Genomic DNA, 18845 nt, shown 5'->3' with positions numbered 1-18845 from the left:
GGTTTCCCTCATCAAACTCATCAAATACACAATCCAACAACTCCAAAACGCTCTCATGGACAAGTTGTGACCTGCACATTCACCACGCTATGAGATAATAACGAAACGTTACGAGACAGAGTTGTTTTAGAGGGAAATTCATACAAAACCGCTGATGTGCGTTCCCTTCAGGGTCAGTTTTTCAGCAAGCAGTCTCTGCATTTACCTCTAAAACAACTCTGTCTGGTTCCATTCCGTTATCATAGCGTGGTGAATGTGCAGGTCACAACTTGTCCACGAGAGCGTTTTGGAGTTGTTGGATTGTGTATTTGATGAGTTTGATGAGGGAAACCAAGAAATTCCATTAGCCTCCGTAGCATAGCTCTGAGCAGCTCGCGGCTCTGCTCCGCTGTTCTAAAAATAGCTTGCACCGACAAATAAAGGTAACGAACCTACAGTACTGCTATGACTATAGCAGATTATGGCAGTGAGCCAATTTGCCAAAATGTTGAACTATCCCTTTAACCTCTGGAGCTGTCGTTGTGAACGTGATGGGTGTGGGTGTCTGATAAAATGACAGGGAGGGAGGCTAGTTATGTTAGAATAATTTCAGGATTTCATCAGTGGAACATCCATCTTCTGGGAGCTGAGATACGTCCTCAGTTTAGAGTAACAGTAGCAGCTCTGCACTTCAGCCAAACTCACATTAGATACATTTATCACACTCACTCACTGATTATTCAGAAACCTCTGATCCATTTCTGGTGTACAAACACACCTATACTGTTACCACTGCATTGCTAATACGAGTTGATTTTCTATAGCAAGCATCTACAAAAAATATTATGTTACAGTGAATAGCATTTTAGTTACATTTTTTTTTATAACTCAGTCAGACAGGTTTATCCTGCACTGCACTGTAAGAACAATTCAGCTTTTGGCATCATCCACAAGATAGCTACAGTAACTCACATGCAGTTTAGCCCTGTGGAGGTTTAGCCTAAGTGGGTTAAAAGTGCAGAATTAAGGCTGAGATAGGCTGAGATACAAGTCTGTCATTCTGTAATGAATGTTAAAGCATTTTCAACCAACTCCTTAACCATTCAGAGTTAACATTAGCTAACATGGCAAGCTGCAGCTGACAAAATCATCAGGGCTCTCAAGTTTTTCACTTAGCTCCCAAAGCTTGCTACCCTACAGTATGGTGCATCTCAATGAATTTGAATATCATGGAAAAGTCAAAAAGCCCCAACCAGGTATTTGGTGCATATAGATTGACATACTTTTCAAAAGGCCAACATTTCCATATTAAAAATGCTTATTTAAATAGGTCTTTTGTAATATTAAAATGTTTTGAAATATGAATTCTAGGTCTTCATCAAATGTAAGATATAATTATTACAAATTAAATAAATAAAGAAATGTTTATTCTGTGTGTAATGACCTAGGCTATACTGTAGCCTATGTATTAGTTTAACTTTTTGAATTGAATTACCCTACTGTGACATAGGCTAAATAAACTTTTCCATGATATTGTAATTTATTGAGATGCACCATAAGCGTATCCCAGACCATCATCATAAATTCTCAAATAAAAGCCATTGTCTTACAGACGCCGGTCTATTGGCCGGGTCTGGCTATTGGTTTATGCACGTAAAAGCTGGTCTCAATTTGAAGCCGGGTCTGTTTTCTGCAAGGTCTTGTGAATCTGCAAAATGTCTCAAAGCCCACGATCGCCTGTTTGAGCAATTTTGAAGCTGTTTAATTCCTGCTACAGTTCTCAAAGACCCGGTCCGGTCCGATCCGCAGGTGTTGAAGCCCGGACCCGAAGCGGCTGGACTCACGAGCATTGATTCTCGGCCGGAACACAGCAAAAATAAAAAATAAAAAAACGTGGTCCAATCCAACCCGGGTTACTAATAGCATTCATGCACGTTCCTAGGACGTGAGCTTGCAGCGCTGCAGAAACCCAGACTTTACCTGGCTTTTTACCTGGCTGACTCAAGCCAGCTGTATGGATGGACTAAACGGAGCAATCTGCCTTCGCATCATCCAATCATAGATTAGCTTACTAAATTTGTTTTATCAACTTCTTGGGGTGAGAAATGTCATGTGTGGCGTGTGAGTGTGTGAACTGATTGAAATGCGTGTCTTGACTTGAGAGCGCAGAGTGACTCAGAACTCCGTGGGAGACATGCTTGATTCCTGCGATTCCATAGCCATAGCGGCACACCAGAGAAATTTATTATAATTTTTTTTCAGCGTGAGACATACAAGGTGTGGCGAGAGTGCGTGACAAAAGACCGAAAAGAGTGACTGTCACGCTCAATGCATGAGATTTGAGAGCCCTGTAATCATTGAGTCAATTGCAGCTTAGAAAATCTTGAAATTGCTAGGTGCTCTTGTTTGCCTCTGTGAGAGTGAAGTTACTTACTGTTCTCCTCATTATTACGGACTAACCTGCTGTAACTCTTTTTACCTTTTTTGCCCTCAGTGTTCAGTGTTTCTGACAGCCTGTTGGCCTTTTACATATTACGTTACCCTCCCACGATATCAACATAAAGGGGTTTTAACGGGAACTGAAGTTGTTTGAACAGATGATGGTCAAACAGTATCATCATACTTCATCCTCGATTTGACCAGATTGCACTAACAGATGGACAGATTTCTGCATATTGGTGATTCATGTATGTTGCCCTTTAAGTTGGCAAATGTAGAGGGTATGTATTAGCACCACTTTTCATATGAGACAACCTGTTTCACACATGAGACTTTATTATGAATGGAAAGTTATCTGACTGCACTACAAGTCTTTAATCTTTTATGTTTATTTTCCCCTTCCCATATGAATGCATGATGGGCCTGTTAAAGGGATATTTCACCCAAAACTGATAATTCACCAATTTTCTACTCACTGTCATGCCAAGGAAGGGTTCGGAGAACTTTCGGAGTTATCAAAATTTGGAGTTCCAGTGGGGGTCCGGCTGGCAACAGATTTTCATATAATGGCGGCAGATAGTGCTCACTTTTAAATCGTCCAAAACAAACACTATGAAACATTTAAATACCTCCATACTGCTCATCCGTACTGACCCAAGTGTCCTGAAACCGCGACATGAAAAAGTTGTTTGGTTGTTCGTTTGTCATTGTAAACCATTGGATGTACGATGTAAACACGGAAGAATATCTTGCAGCAAATCTCGCGCACATCAACATCAACAGAGCCACTGGGACCTACCACTACAACAAGGCTAAAAACAGAGATCAAATCATTTTTTTCCGAACAACTTTTTCATGTGGCGTCTTCAGGACACTTGGGTCAGTACGGACGAGCAGTATGGAGGTATTTGGATGTTTCATAGTGTGTGTTTTGGACGATTCAAAAGTTAACTCTATCCACCGCCATTATATGAAAATCCATTGCCAGCCGGACCCCCCCTGGAACTCCAAAAGCGTTTTGATGACTCTGAAAGTTCTCCAAACCCTTCCTTGGCATGACGGTGAGTAGAAAATTGGTGAATTATCGATTTTGGGTGAAGTATCCCTTTAAGTGCATACTTCAAAGGAAGACAAAATTACCAGACCTTTCTTAGCGTTTCTCACAGATGTGCCTACTGCAGTCAGCAGTAATACAACAGTCTGTTGAAGTGATTTCGCTGTTAAACATTATGGTTTGCATATTATCTAAAAAAATACTCCTTCATTTCAATCCTCAAGTAAAAGTCAGTGGCAAAAATATTGACTGATTTTTTTTTAATAAGCGCCAGTAAAAAAAAAAAAATCTAATTGATTGTTGAAGCTGAATTAGGCTTAAGTTTAGGGTTTAATGTAGAGAATGAATCACAGCTTGGATTTGGCATGAATAGCAACGAAGGGGTCCTCATCTCTGTTGCTGACCCTGAAGTGAGCTCGGCCATCACCGCCCACATGGATCTGCTTCCCAGTGCACCTGCCTTCTTCCTTCTGGCCAGAAATGACGTCACAGTAGGTGCCACCAGGCATGCCAGTGTTCAGGGTCACATCCAGGTCCCTGAGGGCAAAGCCAAATGGTTTTAAAAACTGCAGAGCCACATTAAACCATATGTTCTTTCCATCCTATTTTGCTGTGTGCAAACTGGATGGAAACTGGGAGAATGAACCACTTAAAGCCAGTAAAAACACACAAATATTTTGTAAATACAAAGTGACACTGCAGGTGCTTTGAATGGCTGATTTTGCATTAGCGTTGTATATCATATTTTGTATATTCAACTAGGTAAATAGTCCTCACCAGTCATCATTGTTAAAGATAATGAAACCACGATCACCACGACCAAAGGCGACCTGGTTGCTCTGATTGTCCCACCAGTTTGAGTGAGGCTGTCCATTGACCACGTTACGGAAGATGACCATGTTCCTAAAGAGGGAAGTAAAAATACAAAAGAATATCTATAAAAAAACATCCCTGATTGATCTGGGATTTGTACATAACTGCATTTGGGAAAAGGTTCACATGTACATATAGCCTAAAAAAAAAAAATGCTGTAGTAACACTGCTGTAGTGAGATAGATTATATATTTCAGCTATTTGAAAAATTAAAGATGCAAATCAAAGATGCATAGAAAAAGAACAGATGTGAACAATACTGTGCATAAGGTCAACAGTGTGTTGTCTCTTGCTTTCTGAGGACTCACTTGATCTGACGCCATCTGTGCTCACAAACCCATCCATCTCCACAGGTCTGATCAGGGTTAATGGGAACAGACTTGGTGGATCCATCACTATGGCTGGGAGGGCCCATCCAGTCATTCTGGTCCTACAATGATGGGTAAATGGGTTTAATAAAATACGTTCCAAATGGACTATGCATAACATTTTATCAATGCTGCTATTAAAAAGAGAACATACCTTTCCATTCACAATGTGGCGGTTCCAGCGGAAGCTAGACATCACTCTGGTCACTCCGTAAGGATGGGCCAGCATGTAGCCTACAGCCATCTTGTGGAGCCTGGAGTCCCAGAAGGTAACGATGGATGCACCTCCAGCACCGTGGCCTCTCTGGTTGTCGTGGTTGTCAACGAAGACAACAGCATTACCATCAGACATGAAACCCCAACCCTCTCCCCAGCTCCTGGAGACAAGAATACAATTTTACTAATTAGGAGTATTGAAACTTGTAGTAAGGGCAAGATAACCTCTTCTAATATATCACGTTGATACATGATTTAAGAGAAAACATACCTGGTGTAACACAGCTTCTCGCCGTTCCATTTTCTGAAGACAGTTCCCAGTTTGGCACCATATTTGAACTCAGTTACCCTTCCCAGATGGACGTACTCTCTAAATGAGATGGACTCACCTCCCAGATCAATAACCTAAAGGGAGAGCAGCACATAATTTGTATCATCCACGCTCTGTGCGGTAGAATGGTTTATATTAACTGTACCCTTTGAGTGACTTGAGAATTGTCAAAAAACTGATGCAAAAAATAAAAGCTTTTGTTCTGTGGTAACAAGAAACATGTTGATGCTGTTAAACCCTCATGACTTTTTACTGAGGGCAGAGCAAAGTGTTATTTTTTAAAACCTGCAGCTTACAAACTTTAAGTTATATTTTATAATCATGGGCTTGATTCATGAGCACAGCATGTGCTATTCAGGCGCTGTCAACTAATAATGACTTATTTTACTGCAACGCCTGCTCCCAGTGTGCTAGTGTTTGTGTTTTGCCATCTTGATTTCTTTGCTTGTTTTCCCATGGCTCTGCTGACTGCTGCTATGCGTTATCAGTCATGAATACCGAACACATGGGTGTTTCGTATTTCTCCAATCACAGGCTCGCAAACAGATTACAGCTGGGGTTTGGGCCAATCATGCACTTGAATGCAAATACATTTTTGTGGCGGCAGATTGTGTTTAGTGGCTGCATGTTTTCCCTAAAACCAGCTCAAACAAGTTCATCCAGCCTTTTGGTTCACAAGATACTCCTGAAAAACACACAGCTATCAAACACAGAGACACACACCAAATATGCAATTGAAGGATATTTTACAAAATAGGTAGAGATATCAAACTGCTCCTATGTGATAAAAAAAAACTACCTCTTGGAAGATAAAGGGTTTGGAGTCACTAGGGAACCACTTGGTGTTGAGGTTGTGCAGACGGCCATAGACATTAGCCAGGTCACCGGGCCACATGTGTTTGCAGGCATCCACTCTGAATCCAGCCACACCCATGTCAATCAGCTTGTTCATGAAGTCGGCCACCTTTCCCCTGACGTAATCCTTCTCCAGGGCCAGGTCCAACAGACTGACCAGACGACAGTCACGCACCTGGGGCAAGCAATATGCATTGTTTTATACTGTATATGTTTGACTTCAACTACTCGTGCTTGGCATGAATTTTACAATTGCAATGGTTGTTTCTTATTCATACCATATGACAACAATTAGATATGCACAACCACCAGTGTCTGACTGAAATGTGTTTTATGGATCTTTGAGTGGATGGAAAAAGTGCTGTTTAATTTAGTGTAGTTTATTTATTTAGCACACATTTAAATTAATGGTGCATGGAGGGAACGAAGCCGATTGGCTTGTACATAAGTTCCACCCCTATAACAAATTACAACAAGACAAATTTCTATGGCTAACAAATAAACATAGAAAAAAAGGAGATAAAGTGCATACATAATCAATATTATACAAGCAAAATGAACCAAAATTTGAAAAAAATTTGAAAAAATGGAGAGATAAAGAGCAAAGTGATAAGTAACAAATAGAGACAATAGAAATAAGGTACAAAAAATTAATAAATTGAAATCATAAAAAGACAGAGTAAGGATGTGGGATATGGAGAGAGCGGGAAATTCAAGAGAAGCTGAGATGTATTTTTAGCTGCTTTTTAAAAAGTGGATAAGAAGAAATGGATCTTAGTGAAGTAGTCTGTGAATTGTAAAATGTGAATCGGGGCAGAATTGCATCGCTGTGACAGTTTCTCTCAGTCACATTCATTACCTGATAAGCATCAGTATAGTTTTCAATTTCACCGCTGCTTGTCTTGCACTTGTTGTCGTTGAAGTCCCAGTTGGAAAAGGGGACGCTGGGGAAGTCCTTTTTGGCGGCGTTGAACCAGCTTCCGCATGAAGAGTGGTTTCCCTCTCCGCCCCCGGCTCCACACATGTGGTTGATGACAGCGTCCACATAGATGTTGACCTGTTGGAAATATACATTACAGTCTGTGCAACACACCCAATCAATATCTATTTTCTCTCATTGGACTCTTTTACTCCATTTAAGGTCATTGTCAAGTCATAGAAATATGAAATATAGAGACATAGCATGAATATGTTGAATTATTGCTTTCAATTCAAAAATGCCTTCTGTTTCAAAATGGCAGGTGCTTATGTAGAAAGCATCAACTGGTGTGATATGTATGTGGTACAGTAAGAGTTTGTTCTCTGGTACGAGGCTGTAGATTTACGAGCTGCTGTCAACTGCAAAAGAACAACGATCCTACAACATTTCATTAAATCACTGTTGCAGTGTAGTTTACCCCAACATTGTTGCATCTGGTGATCATGTCTCTCAGCTCGTTCTCGCTGCCAGATCTGGAGCACAGGTTGTAGCTGATTGGCTGGTATCTCTGCCACCAAGGCCTCCAGGGACTGTTCAGTATAATGTGCTCATTTGGAGGCGAGATCTGAACAACATTGAGGGGAAACATTGCTGTAATAATCAGTTTTAGGAGTTTTAGGAGGAATTATCTGCAGAAAGAAGATGGTGTTTAACCGATGTAGTGAATAAACTGAACAGTTATTTACACAATATACAGTAGTTCATTTTAAACATCACAAGAAGAAGTTCAACTCATAAAGTGTTACATACTGTATACAGTAGTTGCTCTGGAAAAATTCTTGATGGTTATCCTTACCTGCACTTGATATGTAGATAGAGTATTTAGGGTGAGTGTTATAGTCGGGGTTATCCCACACTGAGCTTGAAACTTACTTTAAAAAAAAGAAAAGAAAAAAAAAACCTGCAAATTGTAGGTGCTAAAGGCGGCGGGAACATATGGTCTATAAAGGATGTTAAAGAGGTGCATGAAAAAAAAAATCTAATTCTCAAATATGTCTTGGGCTTCAATTAACCATCTTATCAAAGTACCCTGTTAAGTTTTAGAAAGGTCCCTTTGTATCCACATTTTGTGCTTTCCACCAGCCTAAATAGACACTTGCTCTTTCCCTTCATTTTTAATCCCATTTTGAAATAAATGAATATTCATACTCATACAGTGTTCAAAGCAGAAAACAACCTCTGTGTATAAAGAAAGCTGAAATCACCTGTTAAATCTATCATTCTCATGTACACAAAGATATACATAATTAAGATACAGCCATTTGTGCATCATCAACATGCAGTCTGACTTACTGTTAATTGATTTACAATGAAAAAGAACTAGAATATGCCACACACCTGTGTTCAGCCCTACATACCTGAACTCCACCAAAACCATTTGGACCCAGGAAGCGCTCACACTCTGCAGCGATGTCGGCCCAGCGCCACTCAAACAGGTGGACGATGGCTGTCCTTCCATGCTTGATGTGAGGGTTGTGCTGGGCAAGGCCAAGCCCGAACAGAGCCACCAGAATGAACAACTTCATGCTTCCCTCGGATGAACCAGAAAAACACTCTCCTGCAGACTGGCTGTTAATATTTATACTGATTCTTTTTTTTTCCACGGGCCAATGGGAGGTGGGCAAATATCAGCATGGATATTAAACAGGTGCTACTTTATCAAAATTTCCGACCGTCCTTCAAAACCAACAGAAGAAAAAACTGCTTCAACTCACATAGAAAGTTGGAAGCAAAAGTTGTGAATAATGCCTTTCCCGAAAAATAAAAAATAAGAGGTTTAAAAAGACATAAAAAATGTGCCAAAGAATCAAATACTTTCCTATGTTTCTGTTGAAATGTGAGATATTTTTGTGCAGAGTTTTATCCTTTGCACAGGTCAAAACAAACCAAAGTCCAAAGAAATCACTGCTTTGTCATGTGGTGGTAAAATGGAGTTAAAGCACTGTCAATTCCAACATTAGCCCATAAAATCAGAATCTGCCTTGAGATGTTACCTTAATCCTAGCAATTCATAAATTTAAGATCCCAATAATTCAAAAGTGAAGGCATAAAAAAATCCACTTCAATCTCTCAAAAGACAATCAGTTTTATATGCTGCAAAGATCCAGCAGCAACAGGCCCCTCCCTCGGGCTCGAAACATCACAATTACACTAATTAGTTAACTAGATTACACTGTAACACTTATTCAAATCCACTGACCATTTGGATTTGTCCTGGTTTAGAATGTGTTCACTGTGTTCAATAACCAGATTATGGTGCAACAGGCAGATTAAACCACTCAGTTCCAAAATCTTGATTTGGAACAACAACAACAAAAAAAAATCTATTTTGGGTTGAGCAAATAAAAAGCTGAGGCAGGCCAATACTGGATTAGTTATTTCTAATAGCTACATATAGCTAAACAATGTGTGAGTTTCTTGATGAGTGGTGGCTGTGTGGGGGGGGGGGGGGGGGGGGGCATGAATACACTCAACATTTATTTTTCCACAGCTGTGAAATTTATATCTAATCAGACCTAAGTGTTTATTAAATGGAGAGACTGCCCTTGACATAAATTTGGAAATGAGCCCTAAATGTTGAATAACACTGGTAAATCTCAGAAGAGTGACTGTTGTGTGGTCTTTTTTTTAATAAAAATAAATAGAGTGGCCTGTCACATGTAGAACTAAACCAGCCCTGACAAGATTGTCCCACCATGTACGTCAATCTGACTTTTACCCATGTGGGTAAAGGGACATGCTGCCTGCCGCTTTCCCGGCTCAGGAGTAACCTGCAACATACAGGACAGGTCAAAATTAGTTGAATCTGAGTCGAGTTACGGTCATAATAACACCGACGTGTGTTTCTTTTTTTAGAGCATTACATTTGATCACACCCCTCATGCTAATGTTTTTGTAACCCTGGTTTCTGGATAGGTAGCGTACCAGGACCATGGGTGTCGCGGGTTACAAGGGGGTAAATAATTCTTCAACGAAAAAGTCACCGTTACGCCAGGACAGGAATTAATTCACTTCACTTACAGGTCAGGTTCAACGACGAGGCGACGAACAGCAGTGCAGAGCTGAGCTCTCTCTCTGGAGTGTCTCCTTTTCCGGTCCCCACCAAAACAAAGGCACGTGGAACCAACGTCATCCAGCACATGCTTCCTCTCTATCTTCAAAACATCTATGAAAGAAAACTGAAAGTGATAATAAAATATTACAGACTAAATTAATTAATTAAAAAAATGAATAATACTTCATAATTTAAACACAAAATAAAACCAATGACATCATGTAATATAGGCTAAGAAAAATAATGCTAAGGGTAACAACATAAAATTCATAATTAAAAAAATAAACACATAATAATCTACATGGTTACATTTTTATTAATATTTCATATATGTATGCGCATCCCTGGTGGTCTGCCGATCCCAGGTCTGCAGGTGCTCAGTGCAGCCACGCCCCCTCCTGTCCTGACTGTGTTCATAGCGGGGTAATGTGTTCATTAAGATACAGCAGGGGATTTAGATGAAACAAAACAACCTTCACCTTGACCCCCCACCCACCCAGTGGCAGAACAGACAGCAAGAGCAGAGAGCTCTGGCTGTGAACACTGGTCTGAGGTCAGTACATCGAAGACCATGCTGACACTAGACTGACGGACAGCAGTTAGTGTTGTGTTGATGCTAATAAGTTGTCCATGTACACTTTATAACGAGTCAGAGCTATTGCTTTCTGTTGGATGTTTGAACCACATATTAACTATTAAACTTGCGAATCAGATCAAACAATTTTTCGTTTTTGTGGGCATGGATCTAATTAACCAGATGATATTTGGCAGGTATCAGTGCAAAAGTGGACAAACCTGCATTTCAGTCAGGTCATTATTAAACTCATAAATATCATCTGATACCAGACACTCTGATTAAGATAAGGAGCCTGATTTGGCTGCTTGTGTTACAGTGTTTTCTTTGTGTGACGGGAGTTACACTTAAAAGACATAGCCCACTGTAAGGGCAAGTAAGACCAATAGTCAGTCATTTTCAAAATCATGATACACATAGATGATTTGTGTATGTTGCCCTTTAAGGGCCCTTTAAGGTTTGGCAAATTGAGAGGGTGTTTATCACTGTGAATGGGAAAACAGCTGATTACGCAACAGTTTCCCTGTTGGTAAACAGAGCCTGTGGATACACATTCAGTTATATTAGGTTCAAACTCTCAGTGCAGTGATATTGAGGTGACATGACTGCTGGTGTGGTTTTAGGCACAATGTTTTTTTTGTTTTTAATGCATGGACTTCATTCCTTTCAGTCTTAAAGTGTCACTAAAAAAACAAGTTCATCTCTCAAGTTAAATTTTTAAAAATGTATTTATTGTTGAGAATGTTTTTACAGCTTGGATTCAGCATGAATAGCAACGAAGGGGTCCTCATCTCTGTTGCTGATCCTGAAGTGAGCTCGGCCATCACCGCCCACATGGATCTGCTTCCCAGTGCACCTGTGTCCGTCCTTCTGGCCAGAAATGACGTCACAGTAGGTGCCGCCGGGCATGCCAGTGTTCAGGGTCACATCCAGATCCCTGAGGGTGAACACAAGACAAATTTTATAATAAAACCATACTGTAGGAGGATCCTGTCTCCTTATTAAACTGTATTTTCTGTTGAAGCAGAACAAGTTATGTGGATCTTTCTGTACCATTGTTTGTACATGTTTTGTAACAGGAAACGTGTTTTTTTTTTCAAACAAGTGGGGAAAATGGTGAAAAATTGCTATTTTAGATTTTAAGTGGCTAAAGGAGATATATGCAGTTATTGCTAACATATTAGCATTAGCATCTGTATATTTACCAGTCAAAAAGAAATTTTCCGTAAGTTCAGCATCAAACATTATTCCTTTACTCAATTTCTATCTTTCTACTCTCTTTTACTAAAGTTAGCATGATAACAAGGTAATTGTGGTCTGACTGGTCCATTTCCAATGGCTAATCACTGTAGCTAAGTCTGCTCTGTAGGAGCAGCACTGCTCAAAAAAATCATAACATATTGTGTTGTAAATGCAATTATAGGACAAACAAATGTTAATGCTAACATTGGCTACAGTATGTAGGCTAGCAATAGCCAAATTTACAACAGTAAAAAGCAACAGTGTATTACGATTACATTACTATTCCTTTAGGTGGGTGATATGTTTGTCAGTATCAGTTTGAGGATTAAGTCCTTACCAGTCGTCATTGTTAAAAACGATGAAACCACGATTGCCACGTCCAAAGGCAACCTGGTTGCTCTTGTTGTCCCACCAGTTGGAGTGAGGCTGTCCATTGACCACATTACGGAAAGAGACCATGTTCCTAGAGGAGAGATCCAGAAGAAGTAAAATCAGAATGTGTAGTTGTAGTGTGAAATAGTAGTTTTTACACACTTGTGACTAAAGAGAAATGAACGATGCTCAGTGCATCAGGTCAACGGCGTGTTGTCTCTTGCTTTCTGAGGACTCACTTGATCTGACGCCATCTGTGCTCACAAACCCATCCATCTCCACAGGTCTGATCAGCGTTAATGGGAACAGACTTGGTGGATCCATCACCATGGCTGGGAGGGCCCATCCAGTCATTCTGATCCTATAATGATGGGTAAATTGATTAATTTTTCCAAATACACACCTTACATAACATTTTATCAATGCTGCTATTAAAAAAAGAACATACCTTTCCATGCACAATGTGGCGGTTCCAGCGGAAGCTAGACATCACTCTGGTCACTCCGTAAGGATGGGCCAGCATGTAGCTAACGGCCATCTTGTGGAGCCTGGAGTCCCAGAAGGTAACGATGGATGCACCTCCAGCACCGTGGCCTCTCTGGTTGTCGTGGTTGTCAACAAAGACAAAAGCATTGCCATTGGGCATGAAACCCCAACCCTCTCCCCAGTTCCTGGAAACAAGAATACAATTTTACTAATGGGTTCTCTTCAAGAACATCAAATCTGGACAAAAAAATAACCTAAAGTCTATGATTCAGCAACTCTGAAATGTACTAGTTCTATGAAACAGTTTCTCCCAGATCCACTGGCGAGTAAGAACCTATTTGTCGAATCCAGCAATTTATACAGCAAATGGGGTTGTCACTACGCCATGGTTATATAACCTCTTCTAATATATCAGATTGATATACAATTTAGGCACACCAGCAGAAACACACATACCTGGTGTAAGACAGCTTCTCGCCGTTCCATTTTCTAAAGATATTTCCCAGTCTGGCACCATATTTGAACTCAGTTACCCTTCCCAGATGGAAGTACTCTCTAGATGTGATGGGCTCACCTCCCAGATCAATAACCTAGAGGGAAAACAATGCATTATTCTTCTCATCCATGCAATCTGAAGTGGGAATGGTTTGTATTAACTGTACCATATCAGTGACTTGTGAACTGACAAAAAAAACAAAAAAACAATACAACAAATAATCCTTTTTGATCCAGCACTAATTCAAACCATATTTCTGTTGTTAAACCCTCAAGTCTTCAGTGGAAACAAAGTACTCTTATTGTTTTAGATCTTAGGCTACTTTTGCAGATTACATAAATTGGTTTTTGAGTTGAGAACCTTAAGCCTCAACTTTTTATATTACAGCGTTGCCTGTAGTACACTCTATACAGGCGAGTGGGTGTGGATTTGTTTATCAACTAGTGTTGGCCAGATATATATATTTATATATATATATATATATATATATATAGTGAATTTTATGTGTATCAGGTTTATAATGGTATGATCTGCCTGCCTAATATTAAAATACTCAGATTCTAAAACTAGACCTGACAAAATCCTATCATATTAACTTGTGGAAATTATTCCTGATTCCCGCAACTTGTGGATTTAAAGATTTGCTGATGCAAATCTCATTTCCGGGTTATTTCTTATTTTGGCTTCTGTCATGAGACAACTCAATAGTTTTGTTTAATGTAACTAATAATGAATAGCTTATTTGTTTTAAATTAGTTTGTGTGCGTTCCAGCAAAAATTACCTCCTGGAAGATGAAGGGTCTGGAGCCACCGGAGAACCACTTGGTGTTGAGGTTGTGCAGACGGCCGTAGACAGCTGAAAGATCGCCGGGCCACATGTGCTTGCAGGCATCCACTCTGAATCCAGCCACACCCATGTCAATCAGCTTGTTCATGAAGTCGGCCACCTTTCCCCTGACGTAATCCTTCTCCAGGGCCAGGTCCAACAGACCAACCAGACGACAGTCACGCACCTAAAAATGACCATTTACATCACAGTTCATATCATTGTTAGTGCTTCATACTGATGTGAATTAAGTTTAATTACATAAATAGTGACTTGCTAATTCGCCATACTACTGAAAGCCTGGACCATAACAACAGTTAACTGATTTTAGCACCCAGTTCAAGCTAATTGCATATAAATCAGCACTGGCGTATGTAACAGTTGGAGTCAGGGGCTTGAGCTATTTCATATCCAGTGCCACTATTGTGTTGGGTGTCCACCAGGGAGCGCTTTGACTCCACTGTTGGCAACATAGTTAGTCCACCAATCACATCACGGCTCAGCTGACTGCTGCTGAACAGAAGTTGGTGGTGAGTCTTCACAGGACAATCCTTGAATGACAATAAATCATATCACCTCATTTCTCCTTTTATATAGCCTACATGTAAATAAGCCTGTCAGCAGTCATGTCATCCATGTCTGGAAGCCACAACAAGTCTGTGGTAGAAGGATGAAGACTAGCCTGTTGACAAACTTGATTTTGTGTTTATTTGTGGAACAGTAAGTATGACATGATCAATGGTCCTGGTTAAGCTTTCAGTTTATCTGCCGCTAAATAATTGAGCCATAAAGCTAATTCCACGGCTTTTCAGCGGTAGAAGTTAGCATGCACACACACGTACACACACTAAATTACGTAATGGTAAATGTGTCTCCCATTTGCATATCATTACAGTTGGTGCATTGGAAACATCTGATTTTCACTTGAGATATTAAACCATTTGCTTGTCTCCAAAGTTGAAAGCTAAGATACAGTGTCTAACCCCCTTAGCTAATGTCCAACACATTTATCATATTTCAAAACAGCTGACTAAAGATGAAAATATCAGAAGGATTACTGGACCACTGGATGAAATACTGTCCAGACTTGCTCATTGAAAGTGAAAGCTGATTTGGGTAAATTCATCTCAATAACTAGAATAAGTGTTAAGGATCTTCATTTATATGGATCCTCTGCTGGTTTGATTCCAGTTCAGATTTGTGCAACTCCCAAATATATCAAGTAGATTGCAGACTCAGAGTGAGTATATCATTGGATTGAGACGTGACGACAATTATCCATCTCAACCATTCATTACCTGATTGGAATCACCATAGTTCTCAATGTTGCCACTTCCAGTCCTACATTTGTGGTCGTTGAAGTCCGAATGGCTGAAGGGGACACTGGGGAAGTCCTTTCTGCCGGCGCTGAACCAGCTTCCACATGAGGAGTGGGTTCCCTCTCCGCCCCCGGCTCCACACATGTGGTTGATGACAGCGTCCACATAGATGTTGACCTGTGAGAAGAATGGTGGATGCAACACAACCAATCAACACCCCCCTTCTATCCGTTGTCATTTTCACTCCTTATGTTCACACATTGAGGTCATTCTTGGGTCAGAGGGATATGTCACAGTAGTACTGCTTGTGGTTTACTGCAATGTTGGTGATCCCCAAACTCAAACATATGGCAAAGAACAGCAACAGCTACAGTAAATACTTTAAGTAAAAGTGAAAATGGTGGCTCCTCAAGACAGAGACATTAATTCGCATCAACTGTTGCAATGTAGTTTACCCCAACGTTGTTGCATCTGGTGATCATGTCTCTCAGCTCGTTCTCGCTGCCAGATCTGGAGCACAGCTTGTAGCTGATTGGCTGGTATCTCTGCCACCAAGGCCTCCAGGGACTGTTCAGCACAATGTGCTCATTTGGAGGAGAGATCTGAGCAACACAGAGGGAAAGCATTACGATAATTACCAATCCCAAAACAGAAGTTGTCTGTATACAGAAGACCAACGCTAAACAGTGGTCAAGGAAGTGGGCTATACCACTAGCACCAAGTTTAAATTAATCAGCGGCCGGATGTTATGTAAGTGCATTATGGAAGATGCTGGATATATTGCTTGATTTTGAACAGCTTTTTAAATCTTTATCCGTTCACTAGGTCAAACTTGCTGAACTTTTCTAAAGAGATGTGAATTTTGATTATGCAGCACCTCGTATTCTGATTTTGTGTTGTAATCTATCTTCAAAAGTAGAGAGGAGCCTTACCCTTCTTCAAATGTTTTTATTCATGTAGATGCATTTTACATCCACCTGGACAAACAAGCATCACTTGCTGATTTCTTTTCTTTCTTTCTTTTTCAAATTAAGTATTTTTTGTCTGAGATAGACCATTTTTCTCATTTTAAAATTCAAAGCAAGGTGCAACCTCTCTACGGAAGGAAAGCTGTTACCTGATGATGTTTTACCTCTCTGTTCTTTTTAATTAAATCTAAGTCATCACAAGCTGCCAGGCAATTGTGCAAAGTCTGCTGAGCGTATCATCAGCACGCAGTGTTATTATAGGCACCTTGTTTTAAAATAGAAAGGGATGTGAGTATCCTCCTTCTTCCAATACCTTAAGATTTACACACCTGTGTTCAGCCATACATACCTGTACTCCACCATAGCCATTGGGACCCAGGAAGCGCTCACACTCTGCAGCGATGTCGGCCCAGCGCCACTCAAACAGGTGGACGATGGCTGTCCTTCCATGCTTGGTGTGAGGGTTGTGCTGGGCGAGCCCGAGCCCAAAGAGAGCCACCAGAATGAACAACTTCATGCTGAGCCGGGAAAACACACTGTCTTACTGCTGCTTTACCTGTAGTATTTATACACAGATTCTCTCTCAGCAGGACCAATGAGATGCTGGAAACTATCACCTCGGAGGTTGAACAGGTGCCTCTTTCTCATGGCTTCCTCCCTTGTTTCAAAATATCAGGAGATAGCTTCAAAACATACAGATAACAATAAGCATATACATATACATATAAGAAAGAAAACAAGAAGTTAATAATGTCTTTGTCCTATTAAAAATCTACTCATATTTTCTGCAGTGTCAATAACATGACTGTTGCACTAAATGTTATCCTCTGTTGGAATAACATTTTCCTCAATATGTATCATTAAGGTGAATTTCCAAGTTTCAGCAGAAAGCTTACCCCAGAAAACATTATTTATTGGCTTTGAACATCATAATAACACTACATTAAGACTGTAAATTAATTGCACAGACAGTTTGGATTTCTCCTAGTTTAATAAAAACCAGTGGATGCTGCAACAGGGAGCTTGAATGTACCCGTTATACATTAGTTTATTTTGTGTTTTTTTCTTGTCTTGAACTTGATACTTAGCTATAAATTTCAAATAATTTCTCAATTCACCACAAGTTAATCTCTGTTCAGATGTAAAATAATACACATTTGTCTTAAAACATGTATACGCGTATTGTTTATCCTTAATTTGTACTTTTGAAAGTTGAAGGCTACGTCCTTCCGAGATATAAAAATATATTATGTCTGATAATATTTTTAAAGAGTCAAGTATTAGTAATAAACAAACAATAACTATGCTAACAGATTGTCATGATACTGTGTCTTACTATATTATCTTATGGCAGTGGTCTGCTTTACATTATCACAGGAAAAATACGTATGTTGGAGGTGCAGCAGTTACAAAACATGCCTTGTATAACCTCACAGTGTTGTTATCCACTTTGCATCAAGGAAAACCAATACAGATAAGCTACACTCGAGTGAGAAAGGTGAGAGGTCAAATAGTTATGTAAAACAAGTTAACTAAACCAGCCCTGACAAAACACAGGCATTTTCCCATGAGGGGCTTCAATCTGACCCACTGCTGGTTACTGTATTTAGGTTAAGGTTCATGTTAGCTCAGGAGAGATGTTTGTGGTATACTGCATGTGAGGTATTGATGCTAAGGTCTGTTCACGTAGTCCATTGCTACTTTTCTTTGACTGTGTTGCAGCTGCAGTACTTTCTACAGATCCCGGGATCCTGGCCTCTCCTTCACCCTTCATAAGTATTGAGTATTGAACGCTGAATTATACATGGTGAGCTGGATCAATTGCCTATGAATGCTGCTGCATTTAGGGCTCTGGTATATTTGTAAAATTCATAAGGTGTTGGCATTTCAACATCACAGTGCCTAAAAGACAATGTCCTGAGTGTTTATAATTCTTGTTCTCTAAACCTAAAGCTCTGTTTTTAACATCCACAAAAAAACAAAAAAAAAATCTTATCAATGTTTTATCACCATTTTCTTTCTTACACTGCAGCTCGGTCTAATACTAAATTTGTCTATTTGGGTTCATTTATGAGAGGTCTAAGAAGGAGGTTGATGACATTTGTACAATAAAACTATTGTGTGTTTTATTATAATGTTTTACAATCATTTCTATATTTTGTCTAACTTTTCTACAAATTGTATTTTAATAAGGTCAGAAAAACATATTAAAATATGGATTTTGCATTCAAATATCAGAATGGCACATCCTAATTCTGTGCAAATAGGGAATCATATTAATTCCTGAATGTGTTGCACAACCCCGCAGCGGTGATACACTGACTGTCAGTCTAATGTCAGTTATAGCCCTGGGCAGCATGTCATAAGGGCTGTGATGGGATGTGCTTTCATATAACAATAGCTCCTCCAATGG

At 39.9% G+C, this 18845-nt stretch overlaps 2 protein-coding genes across 3 annotated transcripts; both read right to left on the bottom strand.

Annotated features, from left to right (window-relative positions):
* Positions 1–724: 724 nt before the first annotated feature.
* LOC311000194 (alpha-amylase-like) lies at positions 725–10194 on the bottom strand. 2 transcript variants are annotated; one of them, XM_083990844.1, is made up of 10 exons: positions 10116–10194; positions 8453–8771; positions 7513–7659; positions 6975–7172; positions 6060–6290; positions 5201–5334; positions 4868–5090; positions 4654–4775; positions 4250–4375; positions 725–4009 (listed from the first exon to the last, which is right to left on the bottom strand). In XM_083990844.1, exons 2-10 carry the CDS (start codon positions 8618–8620, stop codon positions 3820–3822), a joined length of 1539 nt encoding a protein of 512 aa, XP_083846970.1. In that variant the 5' UTR covers positions 8621–8771; positions 10116–10194; the 3' UTR covers positions 725–3819. The 2 variants fall into 2 exon arrangements, with proteins under 2 accessions (XP_083846970.1, XP_083846969.1); XM_083990843.1 differs by having other exon boundaries at positions 8453–9865; positions 10116–10171.
* Positions 10195–11470: 1276 nt separating this feature from the next.
* On the bottom strand, positions 11471–16949 carry LOC311000228 (alpha-amylase; the record flags this gene model as incomplete). The annotated part of the gene is made up of 9 exons (XM_083990883.1): positions 11471–11660; positions 12303–12428; positions 12577–12698; positions 12786–13008; positions 13280–13413; positions 14102–14332; positions 15444–15641; positions 15920–16066; positions 16782–16949. 9 exons carry the CDS (start codon positions 16947–16949, stop codon positions 11471–11473), a joined length of 1539 nt encoding a protein of 512 aa, XP_083847009.1.
* Between the last annotated feature and the right edge of the window lie 1896 nt (positions 16950–18845).

Source organism: Trachurus trachurus (assembly GCF_905171665.1).
Source record: "Trachurus trachurus genome assembly, chromosome: 17".
NCBI lineage: Eukaryota > Metazoa > Chordata > Actinopteri > Carangiformes > Carangidae > Trachurus > Trachurus trachurus.
The sequence above is the reverse complement of the archived record's forward strand: the minus strand, read 5'-3'. Positions and strand labels throughout refer to the sequence as shown.

What these genes read in the sequence shown, in the direction of transcription:
- LOC311000194 (XM_083990844.1), bottom strand. Translation starts at nt 8,620, where the DNA reads ATGAAGTTGTTCATTCTGGTGGCTCTGTTCGGGCTTGGCCTTGCCCAG. An exon ending in ACTATACTGATGCTTATCAG is followed by an intron (nt 6,291 to 6,974) that starts GTAATGAATGTG and finishes TGCTTGCCCCAG; the next exon opens with GTGCGTGACTGTCGTCTGGT. An exon ending in ATCTTTAACAATGATGACTG is followed by an intron (nt 4,010 to 4,249) that starts GTGAGGACTATT and finishes CTTTGCCCTCAG; the next exon opens with GGACCTGGATGTGACCCTGA.